Source organism: Solenopsis invicta, chromosome 6, assembly GCF_016802725.1.
Source record: "Solenopsis invicta isolate M01_SB chromosome 6, UNIL_Sinv_3.0, whole genome shotgun sequence".
In the NCBI taxonomy this organism is placed as follows: domain Eukaryota; kingdom Metazoa; phylum Arthropoda; class Insecta; order Hymenoptera; family Formicidae; genus Solenopsis; species Solenopsis invicta.
The window spans coordinates 15,472,155-15,489,971 of record NC_052669.1 but is presented as its reverse complement, the minus strand read 5'-3'; the positions used below and the strand labels follow the sequence as shown (position 1 = coordinate 15,489,971).

General features: G+C 29.8%; 1 protein-coding gene across 5 annotated transcripts in view; it reads left to right on the top strand.

Annotated features, from left to right (window-relative positions):
* The window catches only part of LOC113005309 (DNA ligase 4), a 139,716-nt gene that overhangs the window by 58,711 nt on the left and 63,188 nt on the right, over nt 1-17,817 (top strand). For all 5 annotated transcript variants that reach the window (XM_039451249.1, XM_039451250.1, XM_039451251.1 and 2 more), the window contains 2 exons: nt 6,243-6,549; nt 6,679-6,808. In XM_039451249.1, coding sequence (XP_039307183.1) covers nt 6,243-6,549; nt 6,679-6,808 — 437 coding nt within the window. The remainder of the gene's footprint in view (nt 1-6,242; nt 6,550-6,678; nt 6,809-17,817) is intronic.

The following is a 17,817-nucleotide window of genomic DNA, read 5'->3' as shown; positions in this document are numbered from 1 at the left end:
ATGGATCACATATATGTTACTGTACTGTACTGCAAATACTACAGTTGTCAAATTTTTATACTATTCTGTAGTAGGATTATTACGCCATGCCACAGAATGGATCACACGCGTATAATTATTATACTAATGCCGCCCTCATGTTGCCCATGTGACAGGTTTTTTAACCTGAATAGTCATCAATCTCGATTTGTGAGGCAGACAATTTTTCCTGCCGAATTGGTTTGTTTCGTGCAAAAACGCGTTGAGTGAGTCTATAAATAAATACGTACGGTTAAAAATATACATTTTGCATTAACTAGTGTCAATATTATACTCTTACGAATACTACGTATCAAATTTTTTAAGTATTTATGATTTTTCAAATGTTTATGATTGACAAAGTGCACATGAATATTTAACGAAACAAAGCTAATTAGACCGAATGCGCGTTACTAAGTCTGTTTTTGTCTTCTTACCTTCCTCTAATGCATATCTCACTTTTCTCAGGGAAAATGTGCACTTTTTTAAATCTGCCTCTAACAAAGAGTAGGCAAGAACTGTAAAATGCCAAATGAGATGAATCATAGCTCATTCGGGGGGAACAAGTATATTAAAAGTGTAAAAGGGTTAGCGTGAATGGAGCTTACTTTTTAAGAAAATTGCAATTAAAATTTAACATTTGGACGTTTGTACGTTAAGTACTAAAATCTTGATCTACTATCCAAGAGCGTCGTGGCTGAGAAGGCTAAATTCTAGCGTTACATTTTTCCTTTCGTGACGAACCGGGTTCGTATCTCCGCAATATCAAATTTTTTTTTTACTTTTTTTTTAAAGTTTTTGCTATTATATTTTACAATTGCATTATTTTTAGTATTTTTGAAATTAATTAATAATGAATTTATAATTATGCTTTGAGATTTACATTTGTGGAGTTTAACTATTAAATCAAATTAGAACTTAAGATTTAAGCATAGAAACAAAACATTAATATCTACGTAGAGATTTAAGGAATATTTTGAGTGAAAATTGGGAATTGTTTTAAATGGGAATTGCTGTATTAATGTGAAGAAAAAATTTTGATACCAATAATAATAATAATAATAATAATAATAATAAAAATAATAATATTGGGAGCGAGGAGTTGGAACATGAACGGCTGTGATTGCTCATTAGCGATTGATTCTTGGCGAGTTGAATGGAAAATTGAACAATAACCGGAAAAAAGAGCGAAAAACTTAGTTGTGATAGCAGAGAAATGATGTTTTCTGATCTTTGAAGGTTGCTGATGGAGAACGATCTTGAAACTAGACGGTCTGCGTTTTGCGTACAGATTCTAAGTTCAAAACGATTTTAAAATAACGCGCATAGCTTTGACTCTAGACTGAAACTAAGAATAAGAATCTTGGATCTTGAATCTTGAAAAATAATAATGATGATGCCGGAGCGCCAGGAAGTTGCACGTTTTATAGGGTTTAGGAAAGGGCGTGGGGGTGATCAAGTGGGTGAGATGGAGATTTGGTTGGGTGAAGCTTTTTTGAGATTTTTCTCTTCCTTGTAGGTTATTTGTCGTTGAGGTTTTCGAGCTTGTTTGTTGGATATTTCACCAACGCTCTCTACCAATCATCTTTTTGGATGATTTCTCGTTGGCTAGTTTTCCATCTTCTCCTGATTTTTCTTAACTTTAAGAGGGGCGAGCAGTTGCGTCACCTAATTGCTTAAAGGATTCGTTATCTACGATTTTCCTTCCTGGAAGGTTCAACTCTAATTTTTTATATTGCCGCGTTCGTTTGTTTATGACTCGGTTTTCATATGAATCATCTTTTGGTTCGTGATGAAACATGCGTTCAGACAAACAAAGCCAGGGTTATAAATTTTGATTTACAGTTTTATAGTTTTTGTCCAGCGTCGCAATTCAATCTTATCTTTCGTTGTCGCCAGACTTAAATATCATTTAGGTTTTTCTTCTTTTCAAGTCTTGGTTTTGTTCATTTTTATGGATCATTGTTAGAATGGCTAAATATTATTCGTAATTTCGTCATCGCACAATTTCTTCTTTTTTGTTTTTATTTTATTGCTCCGGATATTTGAGCATTATATCTTTCAGGGACAATGTTCAATTTTTTTTTATAATAACCAAGGGGAGGTATTTTTTCTAAAAGAAAAATCGTGGATTGCTCCGGATATGACAATTGAGTGTTGTAAATCTTAAGTACAATTTTTTCTCTTATTTCATATATGCGAAAAGGAAAATTGTGGAATCTTTTGGATGTAACATAGTTATACACACGTATTAATATAAAGTGTTCACAGGTCATCACAAGGGATCTATTATAGTTCGCAGCAGTCGCATAAATCAAGCATCGTTCACTTCAGTTACGACTTGGATGGGTCGCCACTTGGAAATTTTCGAGAGAAAATTCCCGAGACTTTTTTTTGCGAAAAATATTTTTTTAAATGCTACGAAAATATTGTTTTACATTGGAATTATTTGACTTAATCATATTAATATTTACATTTTAAAGAAATTTTTTTATGTGTTGAATAGATATTGGATCAATATTGAACCATTATTGAAATTAATATCTATAAAACATTGATTCAAGGAACATTTTAGACATTGCTGCAATGTCTTATTAATATTGTATTAATATTTTACAATTTTGCTGCAATATTCGCAATCTTGCGATTAAATATTGCTGAGATGTTGATACAATATTAGTGTGCTGTATGGGATGGTTGCCCGCGCTTTGCCACATGTTGCTCACGCGTGTTTTTGATGCGCTTCGTCTTTTCACTCAACGTTTCGAACTGGGCCCATAATCTGTTGAGACTCAGCGCTAATGGAGTGAGAGGACGAGGGAGTAATGCGGAATGAATAACTTAATTATATATTTAAAGAAAACTCTAATCTTTATTTTTTATTGAGATCGCGTTCTTTCGTAAGACAGTACAATGTACGACTAGCGCTTCCTTCGTTTCGTGCTTGCGCGTTGAGTGAAGAGCACGAAATCGCCCGATCCATACCGAGTCGCTCCGAAAGTTTCGCGAATGTCGTCCGCGTTGCTACGGTTGTTTGTACAGCGAGTACTATGTTTACTTGCCGTACAGAAAATGCGAAAAACTAATTTTTAATAACAACTGTAGACGCCATATTGAACTAACAAGGGATGATCGGAACTGTGCCTCACTGATTTTAATGAGCTTTAAATATGTGATAGAGCTTTAAAAAATATTTGACTTATATTCTTTTTTATTTGCTTATCTCATTTTAGAGATTGAAACATTTCCTTGAAAATAATGGATTTTTTCGTTTTTAATGAATATTTTTGAAATTATGAAAATGAAAAAATTATTAATCATCAAAAAATCTAATAAGAGCGAGAATAAATAAGATGTCAATAAAATTCTTTAATTAGACATTTGCATATTGATTAACAATGGGATACATAACATAAGCAATGAAATTGATGACAATCCCATGATGATAAAAAAACAACTATTTCCCCAGATAACCAAGTTAGATTCAGCACATCGGGCAATCTAATGCATTGCATGCATTGTTGTGAATTTGCAGGCTACAAAATTTAACGTAAAACTGAGTCAGCAACAGGAGAGCAAAAAGACAACATCAGTTAATAAAATGTTAAGACCAAACGTTTATTAATAATAACATATCACGTTGACAGCAAACTGTCTGCTCGTCATGAGCTTGCATTCGTATATATCATAATGACAGCAATATGTCATCAAAATGATGGCACGTATGATATCAAAAGTTTAATACAAGAAGTAGAATATTTGGTGAATATTGTTAAAGATTCTAAATTGCAGCTTATTATCGACAATTTGGTGACATGACAATATTCGGTCCCGCCATGTGTAACACCCCACGCGAACAAGTGAGTGCTGGCGCTACCGCTAGGCGGCCATGCCGCGGGGATTTCTCGTGAGTCAAGTGCGGCCACAAGCGTTATATCTAGGCGCCACCACGGCCGACCTCCCAATTTATACCATCGTTCGTACTTCAGTGAGCTTTTAAGAGCTACATGTTGTAACATCGAGACGAATACTCGTTCTCATTCTTTTAAAACATGACGTGTGTATGAGTATAAAACGCTGTTTTACATAAAATTTTATATATTTGGTATAGAAATCTCAATCAATTTAAATTACTTTTTTTTTTAAATTGATCTTAATCGCACATTTTTGGCAGGGAAGTATCTTGAAACTATATTAATATTCTGGTGAAAGAATTTTGCAAATATTGCAGCAGATATATACAAATTTCTTGCAAGAATTCAACTGCAGAATCTTTCAGAAGAATTGAGTATAAGAAAGCAGATCATAACGTTCTGTTCGCAGAATCTTTCAAGAATCTGCTGCAAGATTTACTGCAGTCTTGCAGAAAATTACTACTAGAATAGTAATCAAATTGCTGACAACAAAGCTTCACGTGTAGATATCATGTATGATGATGACTTGCTGACATTTTGATATCAAACACATCAGTTGAATGTAGTGCACGCATGATAACAATTTGCTGGCAATTTGCTGAATTTAAATAAAGACTTTAATGACGTCAGAACAATAGACAGTTTGTAGAAACACCTTGGTTCTATAATAGTTTGATGAAATTGAATGCGGAATAAGTGACAGCAAAATGTCATCTGATTACGGTCATTTGGCTATCAGGGTCTGGTCTAATTTTTCCTTACATACTTACACTACAGATGCGATAACTAATGAACTAGGTCATAATCATTTGATGGGTTACCGCTGTCTCAACAAATTAAACAACATTGTAAAAGTTCATAAAGATAATATTCCGCTTACTAAAAACAACAACATAGTTTATAAAATATCTTGTAAAAATTGCGACGCCACATATGTCGGTTAGTCTAAGAAACAATTAAAAACATAAACGTATAAAAGAACATTGGAAGAATATCAATTTAGACTCCGACAAACATTCTGTAGTCTCCGAACACATAATTTCATGTAATCACACTTTCGACTGGGAATACGTAAGGATTTTAGACAGAGAAACTAATCATCACAAATGGTTTATCTCTGAGATGATACATATAAAAGAGTAAAAGAATAGTATTAACTTAATGAAAGATACTGAATTTCTAGATAAATCTTATTCTAACATTCTTGTAAAGTATGCACAATAAGAATAATAACCTCTCAACCACAACAAGCTATTCGAAAGTCACATACACACTTCAATACATTTACAAGATTTTGAAACCGATACTTAAACTCATTTCTACTATATCTCTCCTCGGAGACGGTTCGTTTGTCATGTGCTCCGTGAATTTGAAAAACTTTGACCATAGATAAGATAACTTATTATATACACACATATCTCATGTAAGTTCTTACTTTTTTCTTCTTTGACCGGATCGCGTTTTTCTTTGAGTTATTTTTACTAAATCTATGTTGATCAGGATAACGATACATGTAACCGTCTTTACGAAGCTCTCGTTTTCATCCAACTATTAGAGATGACATTATGCGGACGACATCACATCAGCGTTCCAACTATTGCGTTCCCATTTACACCGTGAAAGTTTTAATTATGTAAATAATTTTATGTTGATAAGGGGCAAGTTAGCCCGAAACGTCCAGCGTTTTCATTTATGTAAATGTTTAATTAAAGAATTTTATTGACATCTTATTTATTCTCGCTCTTATTGGACCTTTTGATGATTAATGATTGTTTTTACACAAAAGAATACGAACTAATCTATGAATTTTTTATGAAAAAATGTTTTATACAAAAGTTTTATAGTTTTTCATACTTTATATAACGGTGTATTCATTAGTTTGAAAAAAATCAAAATTTAAAAAATCTATTATTTTTTAAGTGTTTTAACTCTTAAAACTCGAAATGAACAGATAAAAAAAGATAAGCCTATTTTTTAAATGTTCTACAACATATTCAAAGTTCATCAACATCATTAAAAAACAGTTCCGATTGTTTTCTTGTATGTAGGTAAAAAAGATCTGAAATTCTTAATTTTTTTTTTCATTTTTGGCATAAACTGGATTGATTTGAACTTACATTGATACCTATACTTTAATTATGGAAAAGGATTTTTAAATCCTTAAATGTAATTTGAAAAATGACATATTGAAAAATTGTTTGAAATTATTTGATTGATAAAATAGAACAACTTTATCATTTCCTTAAAAATCGACTATGTAGCTATTTATTTTATTCGTAAAATTGTAATAATATTTGAATATTTTTATAGGTTTCTTAACCAAGATATTTATGCGACATTTGAATCTTAATTGTCATTCTTTTATATTGGATGGAGAATTAATGGCTTGGCATAAAGAAAAAAGAATATTTGCTACAAAAGGTATGAATCTTGATGTGAAACATTTGTCGGCGAACAGTCATCATCAGCCGTGTTTCATCGCATTTGATATCATTCTGCATAATGATATCTTGCTTGTCGATATACCTTACAAAGATAGACTAAAACTTCTCAATGATATATTTACTGAAAAAGAAGGGTCTCTGGTCATATGTCAGTCTACTTTAATTTCGAATAGGTAAAATATTATGATGTTACAATAAAATTATTGATTCAAAATTAAAGATATGTAAATATGATACAATTATTTTCTTACATAGAATTATTATTTTTTTAAATAAATTATTATTATTTCTTTTTCCACAAGGGAAGAATTGATAGAGGCATTCAATATACGTCTCCGTAATAACGATGAAGGAATTGTTGTAAAGAAATGTAATATGAAATATAAACCAAATATTCGAGATGGCAATGGTTGTTATAAAATTAAGGCAGAGGTAAAAATTTTGTTTCAGTATTGTTTTAAGTATATTATTTTGCGAATTTCTGTATACAAAATTTAATTCATCACAGAAAAACAGGGACAGAGAAAAATGGTCAAACATTTTTTCATAAAATTTCTCATAATATCTCAAATAATATGTTATAATTACTCATAGAATGATCGTTTTTTCATAAATACAATGAATACCCATAAAAAGCAAAAATATGAGTTTTTTTAAAGTTTTTCTCTGATTTATCAAATTTTTTCTTTTCAAATATGTCATGTTTTTTTGTTTTTTTATACAATGTATTTTATTTATCATATTTTCTCACACATTTAATAATAATTTTTTTCATAATTTATCATAAAATATTTCATAACTTTTTAGAAAAAGTATCCTAACATTTTTTAGAAAATGTCATATTTAATCAAAAAATGCACACTTTTTCATAAATACTCATAAAATAAAACAAAATACGAATTTTTTTTACAGTTTTTCCATTTATTTTTTAGATTTTTTTCAGAATATTTTATTCAGTATATTTTACATTTCCCTCACATTTTTCTATTTGCTTACAAAAAAAGGTTATTACTTTTTTTTTCATTTAGCTTTGTAATTTCACGGTCTTTAAGATTCTTAGATTTAAAATCTCGTGAAATTACGATTACAATTATAGATTAAAATTTTAAAAAATGGTTTGGAATATTAAAATGAGAAAATCAAAAAGCATTGCATGTTAAATATTGTAAATTTGATTTTATTTTAATTTTCCAGACTATTTTTTTATTTCTTGTATTTCAGTTGTGTTTTACAAGAAAAGGAATGGAAGTATTCCCCTCCAATTTTAACTAGCTTTTAATCTGTTGTAGTACGGATCAAAATAAGGACCACATATTTTTTTATACGTGCCAAGACTAACTTTTAGGGGATGAAAAACCCTTTTGATAGCTTGCAGGGCATTTTATAAGGAAGGGTCCCAGATGCACACAAAACCAGTCGGACACACGGTGGTCCCAATTGAGCACGATTCCAATTGAACACAAGTTGAAATGGACACACGACGGTTTCACTCAGATAGTGTAAAAGAATTTTTTTTATGTGTCTCCCTTGGGACACGCATCGTCAACCTGCCCAAAGGGCTTTTCGATTATTTAACGTAGAGACAGTGATGTAGGGTGCCTGTACACAGGGTGATTATTAATGACTGTTACAGCGTTTTACCCTGAGAGCATTCATACCGACAAAACTTGTAATATGCTAAGTCCTCGTTAGATGACAGTTGCTTTGGCCGGCACGCGCGCGCGCCGCCCGAGCAGTGCCAAGTGATACGTACAGTGCGCGTCAATAATTTGCTGGGTTATAGTAGGTAGCTTGACTTACCGACACTGAGTCGATAACGATGTACGCCCCCGCGCGTACGTTTATTTGGAAGGGACATAAATAATAAATATTTGGCACGAAGAATATATTTTACTGATTCTCTTAGTTATCCATGAGACATGAGAGAACTAAAGAACAACTGGTTGCACATGCCAAGAACTCGGAAAATTTGAGGCATAAGCCTCAATATTTTGCACATTTAAACGATTTGGTAGAAAGACGATTGCAGCAAGTGGTTGCACGGGAAGGATACTGGACCGACTATTAGCTGGTGTCAGTATTATTTCAAACGGTTCTTTTCAGAACCACCAAATTATTTAACGGTAGAACATTCATCAAGAACGCAAAATTTAATTAAAATAAAAATATATTAAAGAACTAATATATTTTTAATTTTAATAAATAACTTATTTTTTTACCTTTTCCACCTCTTCATTCACGTTTGTTGTTATGTATATCTCTGTCTGTGCAAAAATAACATAATACTGAATCAAATTTATACGGATAGATCTACAAGCGATGTAAACATAACGTAACAGAGGTTATTCTACGTACATTTCAGCGTTAACAATTTTACGTATGTAATTATATGAATACATTATTGTTTATACCCAATAGAAAAAAACATAATTACATTAAACTAAATAAATTAATATTTAAAATTGAAAACAAAGTATCAAAGTCGTGTGTTAAATTTTAATTTTGCTATTTATTTTATTATGCAGCTTAACATATAGACATTTTAACATAAAAAATAAAAATATTTAACCTAAATTAGACTAAGAAGAAAGAAGAGGATAACTAAGAGAATCAGTAACGTATATTCTCCGTGCCAAATATTTATTATTTATGTCTCTTTCGAATAAACGCGCGCGCACGGGCGTTTATCGTTATCAACTCAATGTCGGTAAGTCAAGCTACCTACTATGACCCAGCGAATTATTGACGCTCACTGTACAAGTACCTGCTGAAAAATTTTTCTCAGATTACTTTTTATATAATTTTTCAGAATATCTGTATAATTTTATAGTTTTTTTCAAATTTTTTCAAGAAAATTGGATTACTTTTCATATATATTTTGAATGTCTTTTCTCAAAATTTTTAAATATGTTAACTATAAAGTAAATGAGTTATAAAGTAAACTATCCTAAGATTTCTATTATTTTTTGTTTTATAATTTCAGATAAAATGTTATAAAATGTAAAATAGTTAAAAGTATTTTATAAAAATTGTAGGATAAGAAATCTCAGAACATTTCAGAATTCACACGTATATAAAGTTCAAAGAGAAGATGTACACTTTTCAAGTGTTAGAGTTATGCAGGATACGAGGCCGACGGCTCGATAGAAGACATTGGAAGATTAGGGTTAATCACAATATTTATTCTATTAGGAGTATAAATAAGTTTCCGCCGTTTTTTATCAAAAATTGGACATTTATTGTGAAAGAACGGTACCTAATGTTTTATTCAAAGTATTGTCCATCGCTAGCTACTACTTTTTCCCATCTTTCTGGCAGCATACGGATACCGCGTCGGAAGAATGCTTCATCTTTTGAAGCTACCCACAAATTGACCCAATTTTTTGTATCTTCATATGATGTGAAGTGTTGCTCAGACAGGCCATGCGCCATTGATCGAAACAGGTAGTAATCAGAAGGAGCAATGTCTGGTGAATACGGCGGATGGGGTAAAACTTCCCAATTGAGTGTTTCCGGGTAGGTTTTGACCGGCGCCGCAACATGTGGACGAGTATTACCATGCAGAAGAATAACTTTGTCGTGTCTGAAGTAGTAGTGGGCACGTTTTTCCTTGAGTACTTGGCTCCATCTCATCAATTGTTCGGTAGAGAGCCCCAGTAATGGTTTCATTCGGTTTGAGCAACTCGTAATACACGACACCAAGCTGATCCCACCAAATACATAACATGAGCTTTTTTCCATGAATGTTCGGCTTGGCTGTCGATGTTGAAGCATGGCCAGGTGGTCCCCATGATTTCTTCTTCTTTGGGTTATCGTAGTGGATCCATTTTTCATCACCAGTGACTATACGATGTAAAAAACCCTTTTGTTTATGCCTGGCAAGCAGCATTTCACATGTGAAAAATCGGCGTTCAACGTTTCTCGGCTTCAGTTCATATGGAACCCAGTTTCCTTGTTTTTGAATCATTCCCAATGATTTTAAGCGATGTGAAATTGCTGGTTGAGTCACTCCTAATGTAAGTGCAAGTGCTTCTTGCGTTTGGCACGAATCTTCATCTAATAATGTTTCCAATTCCGCGTCTTCGTACACTTTCGGCTTTCCGCTACGTTCTTTGTCTTTGACGTCAAATTCACCGTTCTTAAACTTGTGAAATCACTCACGGCAACTTCTCTCACCTAAGGTAGCCTCACAATATACTTCTACAAGCAATCGATGCGCCTCGGCTGCACATTTCTTCAAATTAAAGAAGTAAATCAAAAGCTCCCGCAAATGACGCTTATTCGGCTCAAAACTCGACATTTTCGCACGAAAAAAGATATATGATGCTGATACAAAATCGCTAATATTTTAAGGTTATGTTGTTGCCAGATGTCCAACCTTACGATATAACGTTTTACAACAGATAATTTCAACCATAACATACTAGTGGCGCCATTTTTTGTGAAACGGCGGAAACTTATTTATACTCCTAATATAACGCGATACAATTAAGAGACGTGTGCGCGTGCAAAGGCGGGAACTGAGTAAGAGAAAGTAAGCGGAAGTGAAGGGAGCGCGCGCTCTGGTGCGTTGGTTCCTTATGACGGCTCCTCATGTAGGATCTGTTCGTGGATCGTACTTGAGCCTATGATATTTGCGTTAATACCAAGTAATTCTAATTATTTCCGAAAAATATTCTAATTTGTATAAAGATTACGAGAAAAACTTTTATCAGGGATGTTTTCAGGAAAATATGAAAAATTCTCATAATTATAGAATCGTTCTGAGAAGTTATGGCATTTTTTATTTTTTGTTGGAAATAGATTTAAGAAAGTGTTAGAAAATCTGAAGAATTTCACATAACTTTACATGCAAATATTCTGAAAAATTATGTAATTTTTTATATTATATTTTTTTGGAACAGTGTGAAAAAATATTAGAAAATCTTAAAATTTTTTCATATTTTCTTATAGGATCGTTCTGATCTTATTGTGATATTATAAAGCTTTATATTTTATGTTTTAATGAAAAATGTGAGAACATTTTTACATAAGTTTACACAATTACAAATTGTTGGCATGAGAAATTATAAGAACTTTCATAGAAAATTATAATAAAAATTTTTCCAGGGAAAGCCGTGCGTACTTTGTTATATTTTCCATTTATTACTTAAATTACTACTTTTCTTTATTTATCAGGTTGATAAATAAAAGTAATACTTAATAATGTAAATTATTATACTAAATACAATTTATATCTACATAATTTTTATCGTAACTTTTTAATACTTGTAATTTTCTCAATTTAAATATTATTTCTAAAGTACTTTAAATTTAAAAAGTTTCAAAAACGATATTGAAATATAATGCAAAACAATGAAAGCTAGAAATAGTAACGTGAACTTTCACACCACCTTTGAGGTTCCACGCCTTAGGTTTGTTTATAGTGGACCTTTGTCTGGAATCGTATTATACCACATTTTTTGGTACATAAAGTTCAAACAGATATATTGAAGTCATATTTCGTAAGAGCACACGCAGATGAAAAGTTACATTTACGTGTGATCGTGCCCAACATGACAACAATTTATCATATTTTTAGAGCAAGTGCCCTTCTATCTCTTCACAAAGTTGAGCCCTTTTCAAGATTGCTTTATGTACCCGACGCAAGATCTGTGGACTTATTGTACGGCAAGCATTTACAATTCTTTCCTTCAGATCTTGAACGCTTTCGGGTCGTGGTGCATACACTTGCTGTTTAAGATGACCCCACAAAAAGAAATCTAGCGGTGTAAGGTCTTGGTGAATGCGGTGGCCATTTATGAGGACCGCAAAGACCGATCCAATGATTATCGAACTTTCGCTGAATTGAACCTTGCTATTCAATAACTCTCTTGTCTCTTTGGCGGTGTGTGCAGGATGGCTGTTCTGCTGGAACCACATATCAATACATGATTCCAGTGGCACCTCACTCATCAAGTCGACAAATTGGTCTTCAAGAAATGTTCGGTACACATTGCCATCGACCTTATTATTGAAAAAATATACAATAAGTCCACAGATCTTGCGTCGGGTACATAAAGCAATCTTGAAAAGGGCTCAACTTTGTGAAGAGATAGAAGGGCACTTGCTCTAAAAATATGATAAATTGTTGTCATGTTGGGCACGATCACACGTAAATGTAACTTTTCATCTGCGTGTGCTCTTACGAAATATGACTTCAATATATCTGTTTGAACTTTATGTACCAAAAAATGTGGTATAATACGATTCCAGACAAAGGTCCACTATAAACAAACCTAAGGCGCCAAGCGTGGAACCTCAAAGGTGGTGTGAAAGTTCACGTTACTATTTCTAGCTTTCATTGTTTTGCATTATATTTCAATATCGTTTTTGAAACTTTTTAAATTTAAAGTACTTTAGAAATAATATTTAAATTGAGAAAATTACAAGTATTAAAAAGTTACGATAAAAATTATGTAGATATAAATTGTATTTAGTATAATAATTTACGTTATTAAGTATTACTTTTATTTATCAACCTGATAAATAAATAAAAGTAGTAATTTAAGTAATAAATGGAAAATATAACAAAGTACGCACGGCTTTCCCTGGAAAAATTTTTATTATAATTTTCTATGAAAGTTCTTATAATTTCTCATGCCAACAATTTGTAATTGTGTAAACTTATGTAAAAATGTTCTCACATTTTTCATTAAAACATAAAATATAAAGTTTCATAATATCACAATAAGATGAAAACGATTCTATAAGAAGATATGAAAAAATTTTTAAATTTTCTAATATTTTTTCACACTTTTCCAAAAAAATATAAGAAATCACATAATTTTTCAGAATATTTACATGTGAAGTTATGTGAAATTCTTCAGATTTTCTAACACTTTCTTAAATCTTTTTCCAACAAAAAATGAAAAATGCCATAACTTCTCAGAACGATTTCATAATTATGAGAATTTTTAATATTTTTCCTGAAAACGTCTCTGATAAAAGTTTTTCTCGTAATCTTTATACAAATTGGAACATTTTTCGGAAATAATTAGAATTACTTAGAAAGTGTACAGCTTCTCTTTGAACTTTACATACGTGTGAATTCTGAAATGTTCTGAGATTTCTCATCCTACAATTTTTATAAAATACTTTTAACTAGTTTACATTTTATAACATTTTATGTAAAATTATCTTCCTTTCTGAAAAAATGTATTGCATCGATTCTCGAATTATCGAATTTATTGTTGTCGCTTTTCCGAAGTGCTGATTGGTTCTATCGTTGTGCTAACTTCGTGATCGGCTGTCACAGCGAAGATCGTGTTAACAGTAATAGACATAATGACTGTTACATGCATAAAGAGGTTAATAGTGTAATATTATTATATTATTGAATTAATTATTACAAATTTATTTATTGTGTTGGTTCTGTTTTCTGCATCTAAAGATTTTTCTTTTCCTTTGGAGGATTTCATGATTGTTTTAGATAAGTTTTAATAAACATCTTTATTTATAGTTGTAAAAATTATCTTTAGAAGGAATTGATACTTTGTGTTGTACTTTATTTTAAGGTAGCGATTTTGTTTAACATTTATTACATTATTGTTGTTAAAATGTTCTTTTGTATATAAACATTATTATTGTGAGGTTGGATTAGAAAAAGTATAAAAATGAATTAATGATAGAAGGAAGAAGAGTTTTGTGGCACTAATACAGAAAGAAGAAGGGAATTTAACAAGGTGGAGAAGGTAATGATTTAAAGATTTTTAAATAAAGGAACAATGGGTAAATATCATGTGATATTTGATATTTTGTGTTAAAAAAATAAAAATTTTTTTAATAGAATATTATCAATTTTAGTAAATATTTATAAATTTAAAAAAATTTTTTCTAATGAAATTTTATCTATTTTAGTAAATATTCTTAAAAACGTGAAATGATTATAAAGAAGAGAAGAGAAAAGGAATGGAATAGTATTTTATAATATGAAAAAAAAAGAAGGAAGGAGGAAGGATTAAAAGAGTTTAAAATGGAAATAAAATAATTAAAAAGAAAAATGAATTGAAGGTGTTGGAGAAAGTAAAGATTTTTAGAGTTGAATAAAGTAAGGACATCAATTAAACATCAGATTAAGAGTTTTTTTTAATAATAGGTAAATATTACATGGTATATTGATATTTTGTGTCATAAAAATGAAAATTTCTGTAATAGAATATTACGTATTTTAGTAAAATTTTTTAAAAATGAGAAATGATATAGGAAAAAAGGAATAAAAAAATATAAAAAAAGAAGGATCGAAGAAGTGTAGAATGGAAATAAAATTGAATAGAGATAGGAATTGAAGGAGTTGGAGAAGTAAAGATTTCTGAATAGAATAATACGAAAAGGAAAGAAGGAAGAAGGAAAGATCAAAGAAGTTTAAAATGAAAATAAAATTAAAAGTAGAAATGAATTGAAGGTGTAGTAGAAGGTAAGGGTTACTAAATAAAGAATGAATAAAGTAAAGACATCAATTAAACACCAGACTACATGTTTTTTTTTTTTAATATTGGGCGAATATTATATGATATTTTGTATCATAAAAATGAAAATTTCTGTAATAGAATATTTTGTATTTTAGTAAAATTTTTTAAAAACATGACATGAAAATATAGAGAAAAGAGGAATAGAATAATATAAAAGGAAAGATTGAAGGAGTGTATAATGGAAATAAAATTGAATAGAGATAGGAATTGAAGATGTTGGAGAAGGTATAGGTTTTTGAATAGAATAATACGAACAGGAAGGAAGGAAGAAGGAAGGATCAAAGAAGTTTAAAGTAGAAATAAAATTGAAAGGAGAAATGAAGGTGTTGGAGAAAGTAAAGACATCAATTAAACACCAGATTAAAGATTTTTTTACTAAATAAACGATGAATAAAGTAAAGACATCAATTAAACACAAGATTAAAGATTTTTTTTTAATTATGGGCAAATATCACATAATATTTTAATAAAAATGAAAATTTTTCTAATAGATTATTATGTATTTTGGTAAAATTTTTAAAAATGTGAAGTGAAGATATAGAAAGAAATAGGAATAAAATAATATAAAAAAGAAGGATCAAAGAAGTGTAAATTGGAAATAAAATCAAATGGAGGTAGGAATTTAAGGTGATGTAAAAGGTAAAGGTTTTTGAATAGAATATAAAAAGGAAGGAAGGAAGGAAGTAAGAAGGATCAAAAAATTTTAGAACAGAAATAAAATTGAAAAGAAAAATGAATTAAAGGTGTTGGAGAAAGTAAAGATTTTTAAATAAAAGATGAATAAAGTAAAGACGTAATTAAACATCAGATAAAGACTTTTCTTTAATAATGTGCAAATATTACATAATGATATTTCGATATTTTGTGTTATAAAAATGAAAATTTTTCTATTAAAATATTATGTATTTTAGTAAAGCTTTTTAAAAATGTGAAATAAAGATAGAAAAGAAGGAATAGAATAATATAAAAAGGAAGAATCGAAGGAGTATAGAATGTAAATAAAATTGTATGGAGGAAAGGATACAAGGTGTTGGACAAAATAAAGACTTTTGAATAGAATAATATGAAAAGGAACGAAGGAAGGAAGAAGTTTCAAAGGAGTTTCAAATGGAAATACAATATAAAATTGAAATGAGAAATGAATTGAAGGTGTTTGACAAGGTAAAGAATTTTAAATTAAGGATGAATAAAGTAAAAACATGAATTAAACATCAAATTAAAAGTTTATTTTTAATAATGGGCGAATTTTACATGATGTTTTGTTATTTTTTGTCATAAAAATGATAATTTTTCTAATAGATTATTATATATTTTAATAAAGTTTTTCAAAAATATGAAATAAAGACATAGAAAAGAAGAAGAATAGAATAATATAAAAGAAAGGAGTGTAGTATAGAAATAAAATTGAATAGAAATAGGAATTGAAAGTTTTTGAGAAAATAAAGGTTTTTGAATAGAATAACACAAAAAGAAAAGAAAGAAAAAAAAGGATCAAAGAAGTTTAAAATGGAAATAAAATTGAAAGGAGAAATAAATTGAAGGTGTTGGAGATGGTAAAGATCTTTAAATAAAGGGTGAATAAAGTAAAGACATCAATTAAATACTTGATTAAAAGTATTTTTTAATAATACGCAAATATTACATAATATTTTTATATTTTGTGTCATAAAAATAAAAATTTCTCTAATAAGTTATTATGTGTTTTAGTAAAGTTTTTTAAAAATGTAAAATAAAGTTATTGAAAAAAAAGAAAAATAGAATAGTAAGAAAGGGTAGAAAGAAAAGAGGAAAGATCGAAGGAGTGTATAATGGTAATAAAATTGAAAGGAGAAAAGAACTAAAGGTATTGGAGAATGTGATAATTTTTAAATAAAAGACGAATAAAATTAAGAATGCTATTGAATACTGGTATGAAAGTTTTTTTAAATAATAGTTTTTTTAAATATCGTGTAATGTTTTTATTTTTTTTGTCATAAACAATAAAAATTTCTGTATTGGAATATTACCTATTTTGCTAAATTTTTTTAAAAATTACTATTAAAGATGAAGAAAAGAAGAGGAAAAGAATAATATAAATTAGAAGAAAGAAAGGAGGAAGGTTCAAAGGAATTCAGAATGAAAATGAAATTGTAAAAAAAAAAAATTTTTGATGAAGGAGGTAAAAATTTTTTTAATAGAGTAACATAAAAAGGAAGGAAAAATGAAGGAAAAATTGAAGGAGTGTAGAATGGAAATAAAATTAAAAGAAAAAAGGCATTGAAGGTTTTGAAAAAAGTAAAAATTTCTGATTAGAATAATATGAAATGGAAGGAAGAAGTGGGAATGGATCAAAGGAGTTTAGAAAGAAAATAGAATTGAAAGGAGAAAAGAGTTGAAGATGTTAGAGAAAGTAAAGATTTTTGAGTAAAATAATACAAAAAGGAAGGAAGGAAGGAGGAAAGATCGAAGGAGTTTAGAATGGAAATGAAATTGAAAGGTGAAAGTAATTGAAGATGTTTGAGAATGTTAGGATTTTTAATTAAAAGATGAATAAAATTAAGACACGAAATGAACACCAGTTTGAAGTTTTCTTTAATAATGTGCAAATATTATGCGATAATATTTTCGACCAAAAAAATAAAAATTTTTCTAATGGAATATTACATATTTTATTAAAAATTTAAAAAAATGTCAAATAAAGATAAAGAAAAAAAGGCTTATAGAATAATGTAAAATCGAAGGAAAGGAAAAAGAGGGATTCAAGGATTTCAGAATAAAAATGAAATTAAAAGAAGAATAGAATTGAAGGTGTTGGAGAAAGGAGGGTTCCAATAGCGCACATCCTGATAGCCCACCAACTAATCATCTTGACTTATCTAACCCAACCTACGGAAAATCTCTAAGTATCTGCCATTATGAGTAGTTTGTATGCTATTGGGATGTGCGCTATCG